Consider the following 21270-nt stretch of genomic DNA (forward strand, 5'->3'; position numbering starts at 1 on the left):
ATTTCAGATTCAAATGGCAGGACATATGCTTCACAAACTATTCAAAAAAGTTAGCATGCAACTCCAGCTGCAAGAGATTTTGTTCACAAACCGAACAGCAATAAGCCTGTCTTTGTTCTCATCAAAAAAGTAAACCAATCACATTGACAAAAAGCCACCTTAAACAAAAAAACTGTATTTAAAGGATTAACAGTTTTGGCATCCCTACCATCAAGTCTTCAGGTTTTTTTCATCAAAATTTAGGTTATATATTTGTTGTTAGCAAGAGTTGCATTACTATTATTGTTAATTTTAGTTCTGTTTATTACCTTCAGGGTTATATCTTGTAAAATAATTTTGTTGCCACTAGTTAATGTTAATTAGTTGTTTTAATAGCCTATATACCTATTTGTTATGGTTTGGTAGGTTTACTTTTTTAACTATCAGTAACTTAATAACTGAGAATATTTAACATTACTGTTGCATACTCAAAATTACAGAGTTACTATTAGTGTTACCTGTTTAACGTTTAGTCATCCTTTGAGTCCTGCGACATATTTCCTTAATAATCATCAGCCATCAAGTCTGATAGTCTCAAAAGAAATATCAGCCCTCTAAACTGCCTTCAAGGGCGGTGATATTTAGCACTGAAAATTACAAATAAAGTTTTTGAAGTTGAATAGCAATAACTGGGCAGTGACACTGATGATTTGTTTGTCAAGACAGATTGTTATATACTATGCAAATGCAGTCAACGCACTCCTCTGAGTGAAAACAAGTATGTGAATCTATGCAATGCTTACATGTTGAATGGGATATTTAATGTGCGGGGAAACTCAAAGGTTGAAGAACTAGCATTTAGACAGTCTAACAGTGGTAAGTGGTAATCTTACCTCTTTAAACTCCATTACATTCTCACGAGAGACATGCTAATACAAACAAGTCAATCAGAGTTTGTGTTTAGCAAGATCAAGCTTAGAGGATAGTTTAAAATCCATTTATTGTTCTAAAGCAATTTTTTCCATTAACATGTTATACATTAGTGTTTACTAACCATGATTCATGTAACAGTTTAGTTTGTTAACTTTTAAATTATTTAACAACCATAAGTTATTAATACAACTTTTAAAGTCTTACACAAAATTCTTAAAACAAGCTTGGGTTCATTTTTGTAATTTTTATATATAAAACATTTTAGGCATCTCTTGAAAAAGAAATAAAGCAGGCATTTAAAGCTAGAAAACAAGTAATTCCAAATTTAGTTTGTTACAAAAGGTTTCAGCTTTATTGACAAATTATGGCAAACATATTTGACAAAATTATGGTTTCCTATTTAGAGAAGCTTACACATGGAACTTTATGTGATTTTTTTTAACAAATACAGGTTAAAACACTGAACAAATTCAGTTAGCTACATACATACAGTAGCTGCTTGTTTTCAACCCCATTAAAACAGCATTTAAAATTAAATTTACAAACTTAATATCGAACATCTTAATCTAACTAACATATATTAAAAAAGACAGGTTAAAACATCTTATCTACATCTTGATTACTGTCTGGTTCAAAATAAAAAAAACCTCATATTACAGTCTTCTAGCAACCCTAAACAAAAACTCAGCCTTAGCTAGTATGTAGAGAGACTCAAGATCTGTAACAGCATCATGCTTTCTTTTTTTTAAGTTACACACAACAATGAATAACAACCAAGAGAACATCATCCTTCAAATGGTTTATAGACAATGCTTGCCAAAGATATTTTTTTAAGTCCGTGTTATAAAATAATACTAATGCCAATGCCACTCCAATGTTATAGGAAATACAAGTAGTACACGGGGTAATCATGAGCAGTAATCCCTAGGATAGAAAAGAAATGGACTATTACTTGTCTTGTTGCTGTTTATGTGGAGACCACAGGCTATTAATTGTCTTTGAGTTGAGGTCACAGATGAGGAGGACCTTCAATATCTACCATAGGGGTGTTCCCTGTAACCCCCTCGGGCTGACCTTGGAGGCGGTGCCTTTAGGCTGGAACGGGTTGTGGCCCATTCTTCTTGTGCTAAAAACAGAAGAAGAGAACATTTTTTGTAAAAGACTAAATCTGAAAGAGCAAAAAGATATCAGAGGCAGTGACTGTCAAAGATCCCAAGGATCCTGCTTGTGTGTTTAACAAACACAAACTGAGGGTGGCTTTATCATCCATTGCTTTGTCCTTCCTAGCATCTTAAGAAGGTTTGGTTGTCCGCTTACAGAATTTGTAGTAAAGATTAGCATATCTCATTCCTTCACTTTCAGCAGAGCGTGAATATCCAGTTTACTGGTAATGCAGTCAGCTCTGGAAAAAACACAGCATTAGCCTACCAGCTCAGAACATATTCTATACAGAGCTTCTGACATCTTACGATAAAGCACCAAAGGGAATAATATTTTATGCCGCTGATATGTTAACGAGATTAGGAGTTGAATCATAATTGAAATACATTTGATTTTCTACTTCCATTTTGGACCAAAAAGAGGGAAATGAAATAATGGAAGGAACAATACCCGGAAATGAGGCAAGTGCATTAAGCGAAGAAGCTCTACCTCCTAGCTGTTACTGTGGGTGGCAGCATTCCCATCAACTTCTGAATGAGTTTTGTTCTCATGACCATGAAGTACACTCAGAAAGAACTAAGTTAATATGCTTAACCCTGGCAGACTGGAATGAGGATTGTGTTGGTCTATTATTATAAATCAGATGTGCACGAAAATTAGCTCTCCTATGGCAGCAGACATGAAAATGAGAGCCCAAGAGGATAAAAAAGAGGTATGTTCCAATGATTAAAGAACTAAGCTCAGACACAAAACGAGGAGCTCTAATCCCAAATCTCACACTCAGCAATTCAGCCAAGCTACATGCTAGTGCCTCTCTGTGGTGGATGTTCAGTGCAGGTACTCCATAGGGAATGGGTACAGTGGTTAAATAAAATGGATTGAAAAATGATTTAAAGGTGGCATTCTTTAAAGGAGTGGAAAAAGGGGGTTCAGGGCTCCCACGACTTGTCAACCCTTCTCCAGTATAGCCCCCCCCCCTTAACCCTAAAATGTGGGAAAGTGTAGAGGTCTGAGCAACGGATTGGCTGGGACCTGAATGGGAAAGGGAGAGGGCTGACAGAGCCCTTGAGTATATGGAAATGGTGACAGAATTACCTGAACTGTAAAATTTTGTCTGCCAGGCATTCAAGGATGAAGTTGTGGCCTTCTTAAAACCACATCCAGTGCTCCTGTATTTCTTCTGATACAGCTGGAGAAAAGAGGGCTTTTTGCTGGCACAGCCCTAGGTATAAATACCCACCCTGCTCTTCCCATTACCTGTGGCAGAGGGGATAAGTCCTCCTGCCAACTGAGTTTGGCTGAACTGCTTCCTGCCTCTTCCATGAAGCAAATTCCCTCTCTAGGGAGGAAGGGGCCTTAAAGGGGGCAACAACCCCTTTTCTTCTAATCTGCTGGCTAAGCCACCCTTGCAACTCTCTTTTCCTGTCAATTTGGACAAAGGGTTCCACCAGCTCTAAAACCTTAACATTTACAACACTGTGCTATCTAAGATACTACATCTGTGACCTGTAAGGAAATATAGCAGTATCCTTGAAACCACAGGGTGGCTAATGTAGACTTTTTACTGATGATTATTGTGTTGATATTACATGTACATCGTGAAGATTAATATTTGTACTATTATAAGTGCTAGGAATTCTTGTGTCTGTTTTGGGGGAAAATTTGCATATTTGGACTTGCATAAGAAAATGGGCACCTGGAAAGAAAAGGCTGGAAAGAAGTTTGAAAGGAGAGTCTACGGTGGCTAAAAGGAAGCCAAAGGAAAAGACGGGTTGACATAATCAAGAAAAAGCCTTGAGAGCACAATAAAAAGCAGGGGAAAGGTAAATTGCAAAGAGTGGAGAAGTCTGGTATAGTTGTCTTAAAATAATTAATCGAGTGGTATCTCAAAATATATGCCCTTTACCCTAGCCTAAAGTGAGAGTATCTTTCTTCACTTACAAGACAGGCAATGTAATGATACAAATTGGACTATTCAATTCCATAAATTTTGACAGGGATCAGAAAATTATTTCATCTGCTCAGGTTTAAAATTTAACTACTTCCATCTTTACAAATGTACATGCTTTATTTTTCATATATTTAGTATTATGCAAAATGTGTCTCCCTAAGAAGGCAGCCACTTAAAATGGATTTCCCTGGTCAAGACTGACAAAGTAATAGGATGATTCCCTGATTCTTCTCTTTATCTGCCCTGTTATGTGGAATTGGAGACATGTAGAGCACTGCTGAGTTCTCCAGACTCAATGTGGCAGGTGATGCTCACTTTCCCAGGATATAAGTGAGATGGGAATGGCTCCTTTTGGCACACAAATCTAGTGTGTGGTGCTGAGCAATACTAAGAGGGGGACCCTAGCACCAGCAAAGCCTGGAGGAAAGGCTTGGGCTTGTGTTTCCTTTATTCTGTGTTAACTTGTTAAAAAAACCCAACCTCCCCCCCCAAAAAAAAAAAAAAACAACAAGAAGGGGGTGAGTTGTGAAGCAACATATAATTTGTTAGCTGTTTTGGGTCAGGATAGAAACCCTACTTGTTCATGGATGATATGTACATAATTTTACTCTGTCGTGTAATATTCTAATTTAATTCCTAACAAGCTCAGTGGGGCCATTCTTAAGCTTTGTGGGACCCAAGATGGAGCTTTGAGGGGAATCTAACCATTTCTTTTTTGCCCACTTTCCCCTACTTCTAGAAGGGGGAGATGGGGATATGAGATGTCTAGTCAGTGCCTGGCCACAGAACTCACCAAAGCATGAGTTGCCATGTTGAGCATGTATTCTTTGTGCCTTAGGTCCACTGTGAGCATTAAAGAATATGTAGTCATTTTATTTCATTTTTTTAAAAATCACCAAAACATGAGACTAAAAATTTCTGTAGCAAGGAAGATATGTACAAACATTATAAAAGAAGATTAAAAAATCAAGACGATATTAATAATAATTTTCCAGAAAGATAGCCATATTGTCTGAAATTTAGCGTGCTGTTTGATTTATAGAATGATACTCTTGAATTAAATATAAAGTAAAACTTTAAAATCTTCATCTCCATTTAGAAATGTCGCAATTTTTCTTTTTTTAAACCAGGATGATTATAGTGGAAGGGAAAGAACCTTCTAGAACAGTCGGAGTGTTGAGGTAATGGTCCTGTATTTCAACTGGCTTCAGTTACTGTAGAATACTTGCTGAAGCTGTCTCCTCCATTCTTTCCTGTGATAGTTTATTCATGCACTTTATTTATGAAGGCGATAAAGTGACAAACGATCGAGTGAAACTAACATGTACAGAGAGTTCCATTCTGCCCTATGTCTTAAAAAACCCTGCATCAATAAAAAAACAAATAACTGAGAAAAGTAGTTATATCTTTGCCTGCTTCCCAGGCCAGCAACATTTACACTATAAAACGCCCTTTTTCTTTGAAAAATCTTTTTTGCACATCTGGTGAGTCCAAGACGATGGTCAGATATAGTCAGTGTTCCAACCATACATAAAACCCTATATAGGATTGGATCTAGTGTGATTATGTCTACTCTTCACAGTACAGTACCTCCTTCTGTCTGCTGAATCCATAATATGCTTCCTAGTCATTTCCTTACATTGCATAACATAGTAATCACAGTGAGGACGGTGAGAGAAGTAATTTTGAACTGAAACTCTGTGGTCAACATACATATGATATGTGTATGCGTGTTGCTAAACTGTGACTTGGCCTCCACTCCTACACAGGCAAAAAAGGGCCCACTTTACATCTCTAGATGGGTAATACCTGGTCCTTAGGCATGGGTGTGCAGGACAAGAGGGATGGTACAAGTCCACTTTACTGCCTAGTCAATTAATAGTTAATTGGCTAGAGCTGTGGGTATTGTAATTTACTGCGGATTAGAGCTGTGCAGGAACCAGAAGGGCCATTTTGCAGGAAATTATGCAATTTTGAAATATGTTTTCATTTTGAACTGGAACAAAAACAAGGAATTTTGAAACTGCCTGAAAAATTAATCAAAATATTTTGTTCCAATAAAATTGAAACACTTTGTTCCAGTTTCAATTTTAATATAAAACAAAATAAAATTCTAAAATGCCATTTAGAACCAAAAATTGAAACATTCCATTCTGATAAAGTCAAAACAAAACATTTTATGAAATGCTTCATTTCAATTTGCTTTTGAAAATGAAATTTTATTGAAATTGACAAGTTGATATGGAAAGTTTTGATTTTGATGAGAGCATTTTCTGACAGAATAACATTCAACCAACTCTACTGTTGGGCAGGACAGCAGCAAATTACCACCCCTCGGGAATAAGGAGGAAGCAAAGGAGGAATTGTGCCTCAGAGGGGTGTGAATTAATCAAAATGCCTCCCGGGACTACTTCTTGGTTGGTGCTTGAAGTCTCAGTCTAGTTCTTATGATTTTAAAATGTGTCTGAAACCAGCAAAGCTACTTGCATGATTTGTCCCCACATTGTCCCACTTTGTATGTGGATGAGAGCAGAATCAAGACCTACAAGTTTATTCTACCTGAAAACTATATCAGCTATAGAAAATTAGGAAAGTGTGATAAGAAAAGTGTAATACGTTTCTTTTTTAACAAGCACACAAATGGAAGGAAATTATAAAAGGGAAGAATTATAATTATTTCTGTTAAGTGATATTTTCAGTATTAACAAGTCAACACATTAACTGCTTATTCATGTAACGTAAAATGCAATTCTCTAAAGAGGGCAACTCCATTGAAGTCAAATGGGTTGTCCTACTTTCACCAGGGATGATTCACCAGGGACAATAGAATGTAGATGTGGAAAAATCTAATAGATCTTCAACTTCATTCCTCTGCAAGGGCAGCTTACAGTCCTCTGGATGAGGAAATTTCTTCCTGTTTTAAAGATCACCTTGTATCAAAAAAAGATCAGCTTTAGGAAATGTACATGATCTAATTCTAATGTAAATGAACTACCACATATCTTATAGACTATAAATTGTTCTAACTTCTGTTTTAAAAAGAAAAACAATTCCTGAAGTTCAGAAAAGAATGCTTTGTAGTCATTTGTCTTTGAAGTTTGGCATGCAGAGCCTATTGTAGAGATCACTTGGTATCTTTTTAAAATTCCAAAAATATGAAAATGATATTTCATAAAATATTCCACTCAGAACACATATGACAACTATTATTACGCTTTTATTTTGCTAGGGACTACAAGCATTTCTGAAACATGAATCCAGTCTCTCATAAAAAGTCAGGTCACTCATCATTTTCGCAGCTGATTAATCGGAACATCTAATCATAGCAGGATACTGCAATCACAAAGGTAAATTATATTTCAAAGGACCCAGAAGGAGCAATAATATGTAAAACTATTTAGCTTGACCTAACTAAGTGATCACATTTTTATTTTTAAAACATCACTGATGTTTGTGGTTAGTAAGTGAATAATTGGATAGCTCTAGAGTAAACACATAGGCAACAGAATTTGTAACGAAAATACATTTTCTGAATAAGGAAACACAAAAGGTATGGAAACAAAAGTGAAGATATAAATGATGCCTTCTTATGAAAAAGAAATATAACGTTAGCATGACTTTTGCTTTTGAAAAATACAGTACTAAAGTATATCACATAGTCTACTATTCTTTCAGAAGGAATGACTTAGGGTTCTGTTGCACTTCCCATCCCTTCCTCCCCCTGAGATGTTCAGAATGTTCTTTTTTGGATTATCAAGGTTTTTATGGTCACACAATACCAAAGTTTACTGTGGAAAGCTATTACCTGGAGGGCTGAAGAAGTGGCAGACAATATGATATAAACCTAAATCCTCAGGTCTCTTACACCCGAAGGGGAATAGTTTCCCATATACTGAATTTAAAAGTACAGACTCTACATTTTGTTTCATTATACCCTTTGAAAATGGTATTTTGCTCTAAATGTGCTGCGGCTTCAATTACCCTTTGCTGAAGTGTGAGTGCATTTCCAGGGAAGCCTTGGGGAGATGTAAGATTTAGATGAAAAAAAGGAGAAGCAATTTATTTATATAAATAAAAATGACTAAAATAACAACAGGCACACTAGGTGCACAATACAAAGACAAAATAATAACATTTGCCCACCTAAGGGTTCCTCCAATACAGAAGAGAAATCTGCAGTCCTTTAGCCAGAGTTCACATAGTATTAAAATGACATTGCATCACCCAGATGACTAGCTTATTTTTACTGGCAAACATTGTTCCTAAAGCAACTCTCTGCTGCTTTCTGTACCCACATCTGATTTTGGGAAAAGAGGAAAGTCCTAATTTGCAGCCCATGGCTCCCTGCTCCATCCCAGGTCACATCTTCTCATGGCAATTAAGAGTTATTCCCTAGCCTTCTACCTCCTTAAGGGAGTATAACTGATTTTTACCAGCCCACGTAGAGGGAAAAGTCATCTTTACCCTAACATAGAGGAGGAACTCAGCTAGGGCCTATATATCATTAAAATGAATGACACCAATTTTTCTTGTTTGCTAGACCAAAATAATGAAATGTGCAGGCCGCATCTTAGTTGCACCCTATTGACAGCAATATCAAGTAGCAGGCTCAGAGTTGTAGGTGTTAAGAGAGCATGTCCTTGGGAAAAAGTAGCTAGCAACTGCTCTTGGTATGCCACCAGAAGCTTCCCTGTTGTACCTAGAGGGTCAGATTGTAGCCATTCCTGATGCTATAGACAACATTTCTATGCAAATCACACAAGGGATCTGGAACTAGAAGCCTAAACCTTCAGCTTGGAAACCACTTGAGCTCCAGTAGCTGTTAGTAGTTTCTTTCTTGCGGAAAGAGCCAGACACTGGGGGGGACATTACACACACTCACTGATCAACATTATGCCCATACATTACAAAGTGACATTCTCAGCCACTAGTTGAGCTTTAGCAGCAATACTGGCAGTCATCTTGGAGACAAACAAATGAATGAACCTCTCAGTTTAACTCTGGACCTGAAAACCTAGAGGGGGAGAAGAGCAGGCAAACCATCTAATCAAAGGTCTTGCCAGCGCAGAGCTGTTCTCTGTTGTAGATTGTATGGTCTGTGCGGCAATGACTGTCATTTTCCATATAGTTGTGCAGCACGTGGCATAACAGAGCTCCTCTCTGGTTGGCCTCTGTGTGCTATGACAATAAAAATGAAATAAATTTTCCAGTGTTTTGTGCATTGGAGATTATTTTGCAGCTGCCTACATCTGAGGATCAGGAAGAGTTTCCCAATGTGCAGCCTAAATTTTACCTTTGTTAATTTCATCCCATAACTATAAGCTTTACCCTTTTTTACTTTCAACAGGACTTCTCACACTAGAAAGCACTATGTGTGGTAGTATCTCTAAGATGGAACCAAAACAGACTATTCCAGTACTTCCATTAGGTAACAATCCCATCCCAACTTTGCTGTGTATCAGCCATTTATTTATTTATTTACTTATTTATTTTCACAATCAGGGAGAATCACCCTAAGTGTTTTGTTCTTCTATATCAGAGGTGGGCAACCTGCAGCCCACGGGCTGCACGCAGCCCGTCGGGGTAATCTGCTCTTGGGCCACGAGACAGTTTGTTTACATTGACTGTCCACAGGCATGGCCACTCACAGCTCCCAGTGGCTGCGGTTTGCTATTCCTGGCCAATGGGAGCTGAGGGAAGTGGCGCGGGACGGGGGGACATGCTGGCCACCTCTTCCCCGCAGCTTCCATTGGACAGGAACGGCGAACCATGGCCACTGGGAGCTGTGAGTGGCCGTGCCTGTGGATGGTAAGCGTAAACAAACTGCTTCGCGGCCCGCCAGCGGATTACCCTGATGGGCTGCATGCGGCCCTTCGGCCACAGGTTGCCCACCAGTGCTCTGTATGAATGTGTCCTTCCCCTCCGTATTTCATTCTAGGGTTTTTTTTCTCTCCCCCCTCCCTTTACTCCAATCCAAATGCCTTTCTTTTTCTGCCTTTCAGAGACACAACAGGTAAATCCCACTGCAGGGAGAGCAGCACCTTTTCTCTCAATCAAGTTAATCCACCTAACACACCACAAGATATGCATTATCTCCAGTTTAAAGATGGGGAATAGGAAACAGAGAGGTGATATGCCTTGCTGTAAATCACACAGTGAGTTAAAGGAGATTTAGCATTAAAACTCACTCATTCCTGACTCCTGGTTCACTAGACAATATTTCCTCTTGCAATGTTGCCCAAGTGTTATACTAAATACTGAACACATTTTAATATCACACCTACATGAGCACTAAATGTGTTTCAGCATCAGAGTTAATGCAATGAGGTTTCTTTATCATAGGTCACTGTGACTGTCTCATTTAATGGCTAGCAAGTCAATAGCTTTGTGTTTGCCATCTAGGAAGGCAATAGGCATAAGATCTGGTGTCAGTAAAATAGATTGTGATCAGCAATCTAAGGATGTGAAACACACACACAATTATGACAGAGCAATGGTACGAAGGTACTAGCTCAGTCTCAAATGAATCAAACCAGTGATCTAATTTCAGCGCCTGGTTCAAAAACTGGCAACCAGCCAAAGGTGGAAACACCAGTTAGTCAACAAGCAAGTATGCAGTGCTCTTTCATGTGGGTCAGTGGCAAAATAAACATGGTATGTTCAGTATGAAAAGCACAGCATACTGTGCAGGTCACATAGGAAGGTAAGAGCATACAAAATAAATCAGTTATCTTCTATCTACACTAAAGTTCATACAGCATTTCAATTAGGCTGAGTCCATATTATTTCGCCAGTTGCATACTGTGAGTTTTGCCTTTCTTTCCTTTCTGGTTTACACTCACCCCTATACTCAATGTCCTACATTTCCATGACCTTCCTTCAGGCCCAGTAACCACTGCTCTCAAATTAGATGGGGCTTCTTCCTTTCACCTCGGGTCTCTGCAGTACTAACAGTTTTCATTTTATTTTTAAATGTAGTTTATCTTTTAAATCCATATAAAGGGAAATTATTAACAGCCGAGGTTCACACTACTGTTATATCTACGTTTTGAGGAGTGTGGAGCTACCCTGCTTGAGGTACTATTGGGCAATTCTGTATAATGGAGCAATTCTCATCCACCCTTCTTTATGATAGTAAGTGATTTTAAAGCAACAAAATGTTTCTGGGTGTTAAGAAAAACAAGCTGACCACCATGTTGCCATTTCTCAAGGTCCCACAAGGAACCTCAAATTTAAATTATGGGTTTCACTCTCAAAAATAAAAATAATGCCTGTGAAATGCCAGTAAAATCTGCATATTTCCATGTGCTAGTAGCTTGAAATATTTGAGCAATCTTGGTAAAATATTCTACTTTGATTACATTGATTCATCCAGACCCAGCCAGGGTCAAAGATTTTCTTCTGATGGGCTCCGTACCAACCATGTTGTTTTATGTACATGATACTACATCACCTACTGCACAGAACTGCACAGCTTCCTGAACCCCAACTGATAGATTCTGTAACTGACAACAGCCTGGTGTTGGGTAGCTCAGGTAGGGATTGTGCCTCAAAAGACACAGTGTGCTGGGGGAGCACGCACAGTGTCTCTCTGGAGGGTGCAGCCAACCCTGTGCACCCAAGCTAGCTCTGCTGGCCATAGCATGGCCATGGTCTCTCACCCTCCTTGTCTCATTTAGGGTAGATCAGGCACTAAGGCATCAGTTCCTACATTCTCTGGGGCATAGGGATTGTAACTGTCCCTGATATTTGCATGGTTGGATGCATTTGTGGGAAATGCTTTTGCATTCTTGCCAGCTCTGTGCATCTGCACAAGGGCCAGGGTGCATCTAGCCCCAGTGGGGAGTCTTCCTGAATGGATCATTCTGATTCATAAAGGTCAGTTTTTATTATTACAATTGCATGGTAGTACAACTGAAAATGAGATCCTTTTTGTGATTTCCTTACTGTAATAAAAAGACATTCCCTAACAATGTGGCCTTTTCTAGTTAATTTTATGTTCATATTTATTAAAAAAGAATACTAAAAAAAATACTTTATCTAACAGGCAGCTCAGAAGCAGAATACTGAAGTGACTTATTTCTCCCACAGCTTTCACATACACACCTACTTAGCTGCATCCCTGATATGTTCTCTTTTTAATATCTTCTTTTCTATGGGAGACCACAAATGCTGCTACTTCTGGGAAGGAACAAGTTGCAGTTACCACTACAGGACATGAAATCTGGATTTGAAGCCAGATCTACTGGAATCTAGGGTTTTGATTCTGAGCCTTTCACATGTGTTCTGACACATAGTACATTCCAGAGTGAGGGGTAATTTGACTTGAAGGCCATATGGCACTCAGAAAAGAGGCTAGCATGATCTCCGTGACAGAATCACAAAGATAGGGGTCTGAAAAGGGAATGTGAGACAGTGGAGGTAGAAAACTTGTGGAAATGTTTTGATGATCACAAGGAGAGAGGCTATTAAAGGACAGTGTGGAAGTATATACTGGAGGGGGTGAATAGAAAACTTACAGAATCGAGATTATGGAACAGAAGAATAGAGCTTGTCAGAGACGTTGCGGCGGGAAGGAAGGGACAGGAGAAGAGAAGAGTGAGCCTGAAATCTTTCTACAGTACAGATAAACTATGGAGATGTATCCAAACTTCTGAGCACTCATGTGAACCTTAGACCTAGGTGCTCTAAAATTTTTGAGGTTTGCACATCAACAAACTGCCTAAAAACAGAGAGAGTTTGCCTGACGACATTATTACTTCCTAAATGTATCACTTGTCTCTTGTGATTAAGATAGAGGTGTCAGTTGTAACTCTACTGTTAAGGTTGCTTAGAGATTTGCAGCTAAAGCAGAATTTTCATTTGCTGCTCTGCAGTGAATTTTCCAACGTTAACACCCGTACAAAAGAGATTATAACTGAATTTGTGATATACGTTTCATGCAGTGCGGAGGAAGAATCTGCCCATTCAGAATATTGAAAATCCATCATTTTTTAAATCTCATGTTTCTTTCGATCTCTTGAACATAGCTTAAGTGTGATACTGTAAATGAACTGAGGCTGAGGCACACAAGATTACCAAACTGCTTAGACTGTCTGATGCTGCTCCCTCTGTATCTTATGCCCAGCCTAGCTTCCCTTCGGACAGACATAGTAATCCTCATGCTCTGTCTGCCTCCTTGGTTACCTAGCTACAGCCTGCGAGCCCCCATCCTTAACTATCTCTGTGCCTTGCCTTCTCCATGGCTCACCACTCCAGCCTTCCTGAGACAAGTTAAGCTACAGCAGTGTGAGTCCCAGTCTGATGGACCTGGTAAGAGTTGTTGGACCAGGCCTCCCTCGTGGTGGTTTGAAGGAGAATTGTCCTGCATAACAGAGTAACAAGATTCATTTTTCAGGTGACTTTGCCTGGAAGCCTTCCCTATTCCCTGCCCAGGTGAAGGGCTGGGAAAGGCTGAGAGAGCGGAGAAACAGAGGAAGACTTCTGGGCAATATTTCCTGACAAGGGAAGCTTGTCGCTAAGCTACAAAGGCAACTTCTCCATTTGAGGAACCTCAGGGTTCATCAGAGGACCCAACAGATTGTAAAAGTTCAATCAAAGAGGAGCTTCAGCTGCTACAGGTTTAGATGTCCAAGGGAGGCTTGGGCAGAGGGAAGAGCATGGAGAAATGGAAACAGAAAAAGAATGAGGGGCTGCCAAGAGCTGTAGCCAGAGAACCAAAAAAGGAGGCAGGGGAGCATGGCTGGTGATGTGGTACATGCACAGGCTGAAGAGCTGAACTGTGGGGCCAGACTATTAGCAGGGAGTCCTGGGCAGCCCTTGCTCCCCTTGGTTGTTGGCAACTCCTGTCCATCCTGACTCCATAACTTCCTGCACCATTGCCCAGCCTTTCTCCTCAGTCTCACCACTCTAGTCAATTCCTCCATCCTTGGCCCCTAATCCCCATCCTGTTCTAATTTTCAGCTGTGATATTATCAATGCTACCAAAAGTCAGTGTTTAAAAGTTGAATGGAGGAAAGGAGTCAGAGAGCATAAATGGAAGATATTGATAGGTCCAGGGGGAAAGGGCATGGAAGAGGGGTTGCAGAAGACAGAGGGAATGGAGACCACAAGGGCAACAAAAGAATGGGATGAGAGCTTGAGGAGGTTTGGAAAGGGTCAAAGGAGGAAGCATAGAGGGGAATGCAGGATTTAGGGGATAAGGCCATGGGCTACAGAAGAAGAGTAGGATTTCAGAATGTGGGGGGCATGCTGCAGGGCTAAGAGGGAAATAAATTTCATTTTATTGATTATGAAAAAAAATAAGGAAATTTCCCCACATACAACTTTGTTAACTGAGAATTGAGGTTGTTGAAGGAATTTCTTATTAACAAAATTATTAAAAATCACAAGACGAGATCATCTTAATAGCCACACCTCCCAACTCACATACATTACCAACCACGCATCCCAATATCCAACAAGATTCCTCACCCCTACACAATCTCCTTTGCACTTCAGGTCTATAATAGGTCATTACTACCTAGAGGAAAATATGAGGTGAGACTTAAGGTTGTGTATCTGATTGTGTGTGGTTTTCAGAAATTGAATATGCATACTGTAGGTAGCATGATGGAAATGTAAGAGAATTTGTTACAGTGCTGAGGAGTCTGAATGTATTTTGGTATAAGGCATGTGTATTGCATTGGGTGTGGTTATTAATATTGTCTTGACTAGTGATTTTCTTGATTTTTAGTGATTACATTGATGGGAAATGCATTTGATCAATTATATGAATGAGTTAATGATGTTTTCCTGTGGGAATATGTATGAATTCATGAGCAGAGCCCTTTTAATTAAACTGGATACTTCTTTTAGTTTGCTGTAAGTTTAGTGTGAGTCAATATTTGGAACCCACTATTAAATGGGAAACTCAAGTTAATTGTCATTATCACTAGCTGCCACCATCCTTGGTTTTTGATCAATTGACAATTAAGTACAATTTTAGTATTTCAGCACTGTTAGTGAAAATTCACATTGCCTCTTACCCATTATGTTAATTGGTTTTTGAATAAGCTTCCTGTATCTACTAGAGACATTGCTTCATTTATATATCGGCTCAGACACATGGTTAGGGATGATTTTGTGGTTAGTTGCTAGTATACTAAGCAGGAGAGGTATATTTTAGATCTATTGTTTCATTGCATGACTTATATTCAGAAATTTGATTTTAGTCTTGTTGGACAGTCTACCTGAAAAGAAACCTTAGTTTCTCTAAATGAACCCTTAGGATTTTATGACTCAAGCTCCCATTATTAGCTGCTAAGATGCAAACCTCCTATGTATCTACGTGCCTAAGTACCTCTGAGGAACTCAGGCTAAGTATGTACTCCCATAGCAAAGGGAAAATTATTTAAATAAAATTGTTGTTTTTATTTTGCTATTTAGTACCAAAGCAAGCTTAGGAGCATAGGATTTGCCATAGTAAATTAAATACGTGGTCCATCTAGTCCAGTATCCGGAAGATTCAGGGTTTTAGATATTTATTGTTGTGAGTCTCTGATACTGTACATATTGGAGACATTCTTTTCTATTTTTCACTCAGCATTTCAAATCTTTGTAATGGAATTTTCCAGGATCATGGCTAATCCTTCCACAAATGCAAACAGTCAACAAATATAAGTGATTCAAAGGCAGATTTTTTTAAGACATAGAGTAAAACTGTGTTACAATAAAAGAAACATGTATTAACTGCATCTAATTTGCATATGAAGATGTTATTTTCTAATTCAAATTTCAATTCTATTCATTGCTAATTACCAGCAATAATGGAGACATGAGCTGGCAATTTATTTAACTTCTCAATATTGCTTGCACAGTTTTCTATTCTGTTTTATTCTTCCAGGGTCAATTTCTGCAGGACAGGTGGCTAGGAAGAGATAAAATTGAGCTCTGGTGTTTAGACAGTTAAAAAGTATATGATAGTAATTAAGATCATGGTTTAATTTGATTGTGTGCAGTATTATTGTAGCCATGTTGGTCCCAGGATATTAGAATGATATAGCAGGTGTGGTAATATCTTTTGTTGATGAGAGAGACAAACTTTTGAACTTACACAGAGCTCCATCCAAATATCCCAAGAGAACCTGCTTCAATACAGAAATAAAACCCGTTCCGACTAAACACCCCTAGATGTTCCCTCCCACCCAACATTTGAACCCACAAGGGGCATCATGAAACAACTACAACCCAACAATGGGGATCCCATCCTGAAAGAAATGTTTCCTGAACCCCATCTTCTGGCCTTCCAACAACCCCCCAGTCTCTCCAAGCTCATCATCAGAAGCAAGATCCCCACAGACCAGGACACACCAACTCAAAGCGGCCCCAGACTCTGCCAGAACAACAGATGCAAACCTTGAAGACATATCTCCACTGCTAAATGATGAACACCCCCACAACACACCTTTCAAGATCCAAGGGTCCTACACATGTGGTGTACCTCATAGTAGCAAATATTATTCATCACCATTTTTGACAATCCTCGTCGAACATCTCAGAACAAGAAATATTTTTGTAAAAATCAAAGTTTGTCTGTGGATAACTTGCAAACAGAAAAAAGGGTGAAATACATCAAATAAATTATTCTCTACAAATACTTCACCCAGTTACAGTATGGAGCAGAGAAAATACTGAGAAAAGGCTGGATTTGGGTGATGTTATATGCATTGAGGCTCCAGTTTTTATCTGTAAGTGACAGAACTTTCTTTGTTGTGTTAAAACTTCTATAGTGATTATACAGATTCTGTTACCTAAGTATGGTTTATTAAAACATAAAATTAGATTAGTTTGTCATATATAACTTGTAAAGGTTTCAGACCTTTATAAATAGCAGGAAATCTGTCATTAACAATGTGACACATCTGTTAAACTAAACTAAAATGTGTTGAGATGAGATTTAATTGTAGCATCTTGTTACCATAGTTTAATTACAATAATCATAATTTTCCTACAGTATGCTACAATGATGAGACATGCCATTAGCTGTGTTATTGTGAGATAAGTATGGACACAACAGCATGGGATTGATTTCCCCTTCACCTTATTTCCAGAAGAAATGAGCTTTCTATTAATGTGAGATTGTTCAATGTGATATGTTCAGTGACACTGTTGTCATGCCTGAAATAATGCAGATGTGTTATCACTATATACACCACCATATTACAGGAATATTTTTCTTAGTTTCTCAAAATGTACAATTCTTAGAGTGAAAGGCAGTAAAATACTTGGTGTGAAATACAACATATGATAAGAATGGTTGGCATGATTAACTTATTCTTATACTGTCATATAAAAGTGATGTATAATTCAGGAATAATAGGAGAAATGGAAAGACCCTCTTTCAATAAAAATTATTCTCTTTTCTTGTTATACATATTTTTATGCTGTACTATCATAATATATGTAAGTGCAAGTGGTTTTGGATATACACTAAGTTCAAAGAATATGACAGGTTTAAACATAGAACTTTTCAAAGAATTATAACTTAATTAAAACAGGGATTTGACAATATGACATTAACTTTAATATCATCCCCACAGTAGCCATCATATTTGAATTTAAAATGCTCTCACATTTCTTACAGAGTTTAAAAATCATAACCTTACAATGTAACTGTGCAGACCACAATGCCATCCACAGCCTCAAAAACAACTCTGACATCATAATCAAAAAGGCTGACGAAGGAGGTGCTGTCGTCATCATGAATAGGTCGGAATATGAACAAGAGGCTGCTAGGCAGCTCTCCAACACCACTTTCTACAAGCCATTACCCTCTGATCCCACTGAGAGTTACCAAAAGAAACTACACCATTTGCTCAAGAAACTCCCTGAAAAAGCACAAGAACAAATCTGCACAGACACCCCCCTGGACCCCCGACCTGGGGTATTCTATCTGCTACCCAAGATCCATAAACCTGGAAATCCTGGGTGCCCCATCATCTCAGGCATTGGCACCCTGACAGCAGGATTGTCTGGCTATGTAGACTCCCTCCTCAGGCCCTACGCTACCAGCACTCCCAGCTATCTTCGAGACACCACTGACTTCCTGAGGAAACTACAAACCATCGGTGATCTTCCTGAAAACACCATCCTGGCCACTATGGATGTAGAAGCCCTCTACACCAACATTTCACACAAAGATGGACTACAAGCCATCACGAACAGTATCCCCGATAATGTCACAACAAACCTGGTGGCTGAACTTTGTGACTTTGTCCTCACCCATAACTATTTCACATTTGGGGACAATGTATACCTTCAAACCAGCGGCACTGCTATGGATACCCACACTATGCCAACATTTTTATGGCTGACTTAGAACAACGCTTCCTCAGCTCTCGTCCCCTAATGCCCCTACTCTACTTGCACTATATTGATGACATCTTCATCATCTGGACCCATGGAAAAGAAGCCCTTGAGGAATTCCACCATGATTTCAACAATTTCCATCCCACCATCAACCTCAGCCTGGAGCAGTCCACACAAGAGATCCACTTCCTGGACACTATGGTGCTAATAAGCGATGGTCACATAAACACCACCCTATATCGGAAACCTACTGACCGCTATTCCTACCTACATGCCTCCAGCTTTCACCCAGATCACACCACATGATCCATCGTCTACAGCCAAGCTCTACGATACAACCGCATTTGCTCCAACCCCTCAGACAGAGACAAAGACCTACAAGGTCTCTATCAAGCATTCTTACAACTACATTACCCACCTGCTGAAGTGAAGAAACAGATTGACAGAGCCAGAAGAGTACCTAGATGTCACCTACTACAGAAAATAACAGAACGCCACTAGCCATCACCTTCAGCCCCCAACTAAAACCTCGCCAATGCATCATCAAGGATCTACAACCTATCCTGAAGGACGACCCATCACTCTCACAGATCTTGGGAGACAGGCCAGTCCTTGCTTACAGACAGCCCCCCAAGCAAATACTCACCAGCAACCACACACCACACAACAGAACCACTAACCCAGGAACCTATCCTTGCAAAAAAGCCCGTTGCCAACTGTGTCCACATATCTATTCAGGGGACACCATCATAGGGCCTAATCACATCAGCCACACTATCAGAGGCTCGTTCACCTGCACATCTACCAATGTGATATATGCCATCATGTGCCAGCAATGCCCATCTGCCATGCACATTGGTCAAACTGGACAGTCTCTACATAAAAGAATAAATGGACACAAATCAGATGTCAAGAATTATAACATTCCAAAACCATTCGGAGAACACTTCAATCTCTCTGGTCACTCGATTACAGACCTAAAAGTCGCAATATTACAACAAAAAGACTTCAAAAACAGACTCCAATGAGAGACTGCTGAATTGGAATTAATTTGCAAACTGGACACAATTAACTTAGGCTTGAATAGAGACTGGGAGTGGATGGGTCATTACACAAAGTAAAACTATTTCCCCATGTTTATTTCCCCCTCCCCCACACTGTTCCTCAGGCGTATTTGTCAGCTGCTGGAAATGGCCCACCTTGATTATCACTACAAAAGGTTTTCTTTCCCCCCCTCCTCCCCCCGCTCTCCTGCTGGTATTAGCTCATCTTAAGTGATCACTCTCCTTACAGTGTGTATGATAACACCCATTGTTTCATATTCTCTATGTATATAAATCTCCCCACTGTATTTTCCACTGAATGCATTGGATGAAGTGAGCTGTAGCTCACGAAAGCTGATGCTCAAATAAATTTGTTAGTCTCTAAGATGCCACTAGTACTCCTTTTCTTTTTGCGAATACAGACTAACACGGCTGCTATTCTGAAACCTGTTAATAATAAATGTTTTCGAAGGGATATTAAACTGCATGTCTTAGGCTTAAACCAATCTTTAAATATTAGAGACCAGGACAAGACCTAATGTAGGAGTCAAGTTATCCAACGTTTCCCTACTTACACCTTCCTCTGAGGCTTACGGTAATGGCCCCTGGCAGAGAGAGGATATCAGATTAGATGGACCTTGAGTCCACTCCACTATGGTTGTTTCTATGTCTCTCTCTCAAGTTCAGTATAGCATTTTTTCTAGATTTATGTTGTATATGTACAGTGGAGGTAGCAAACAAAAGTTACTTTCCTCCATTCTTTTCTACTCTGCTTCAGGTTTTTATACTCTACCAATCACCATAATATCTGACATCCTATGTTCTTATTTATTATTAATTATAATTCTGGATATTCTTGATTTCCATATCAATGTTCAATCACATTTCAAATCTTGCCAAGTTCTTGGCCTCAGTGACTTCCTGTGACAATGAGTCCTCCACACTCTACTTACGTGCTTTTGAAAAAATATTTCTTCTTGTTGTTTTTGAATTTTCTACCTTTAAATCCCATTCAATATCTCATGTTATGAGGCAGACAAAACAGAAGTTGCTAACCTGCCTTCTCTAAATCATTCATTATTTTGTATTCTTTTATCATGTTCCCTTTTAGTCATCTCCTTTCTAAGCACAGCTTAATGGTCTGCACAGGAGATTGGATGCCAGGAATTCCTGCATTCTCATATTAACTCTAATACTGACACAGTCTGTCATCTTACACATGTCATTTAATCTCACTTCCTCAATTTCTAGCCAGCCATCAAGGGAGTCCAAGAAACAGGGCATCCAGGAGTCTTAAGGCTTGTGTATATGACAAATTAGTGCATGACAAGGTGGGGGCAGTGCTCCAGCATGCAGAACACTAAATGGCTGTGTGGACTCTGCTGCTGCGCACTAAAAGTTCACTAGTGCGCTTTCTGTATGCTGTTTCAAAGATCAGTATGTAAAAAGGCATTAGAGAATCTTTAGCACACAGCAATAGGGTCCACATTGACAGCAAGTGCGCTGCACACTGAAGCTCTGTAGATTTATGCCCCAGCTTGCTTCACACTAACTTATCCTATAGATATGCGCTGAGTGGAATTAGGTACTGAACACTAAATCTATCAGCAGAAGTGGCAGTTAATAAATATACTGTAGCATATTCAAAAATATTGACCTACAAGTATACAGGATATTGCAAACAGTGGAGTTCTTGTGATATCAGGGTTTCTTAACCATAGTATGCTTTGATAATGCGATAGATTAATCAATTGTGGGCTTTGGTTTCACACTGGGATAGTGTGAAAGCATCTTAATACATCTCAATGCAAATAGGAATGCTTATGTTCTCTAATGGAGTTGAAGGGAGATATC

At 39.2% G+C, this 21270-nt stretch overlaps 1 protein-coding gene across 2 annotated transcripts in view; it reads right to left on the reverse strand.

Annotated features, from left to right (window-relative positions):
- Positions 1 to 1940: 1940 nt before the first annotated feature.
- Positions 1941 to 21270, reverse strand: part of KHDRBS2 (KH RNA binding domain containing, signal transduction associated 2) — a 573690-nt gene continuing 554360 nt past the window's right edge. For both annotated transcript variants that reach the window (XM_077811602.1, XM_077811603.1), the window contains one exon: positions 1941 to 2038. In XM_077811602.1, the coding sequence (XP_077667728.1) occupies positions 1941 to 2038 (98 nt within the window). The remainder of the gene's footprint in view (positions 2039 to 21270) is intronic.

Source organism: Eretmochelys imbricata, chromosome 3, assembly GCF_965152235.1.
Source record: "Eretmochelys imbricata isolate rEreImb1 chromosome 3, rEreImb1.hap1, whole genome shotgun sequence".
Lineage (NCBI taxonomy): Eukaryota > Metazoa > Chordata > Testudines > Cheloniidae > Eretmochelys > Eretmochelys imbricata.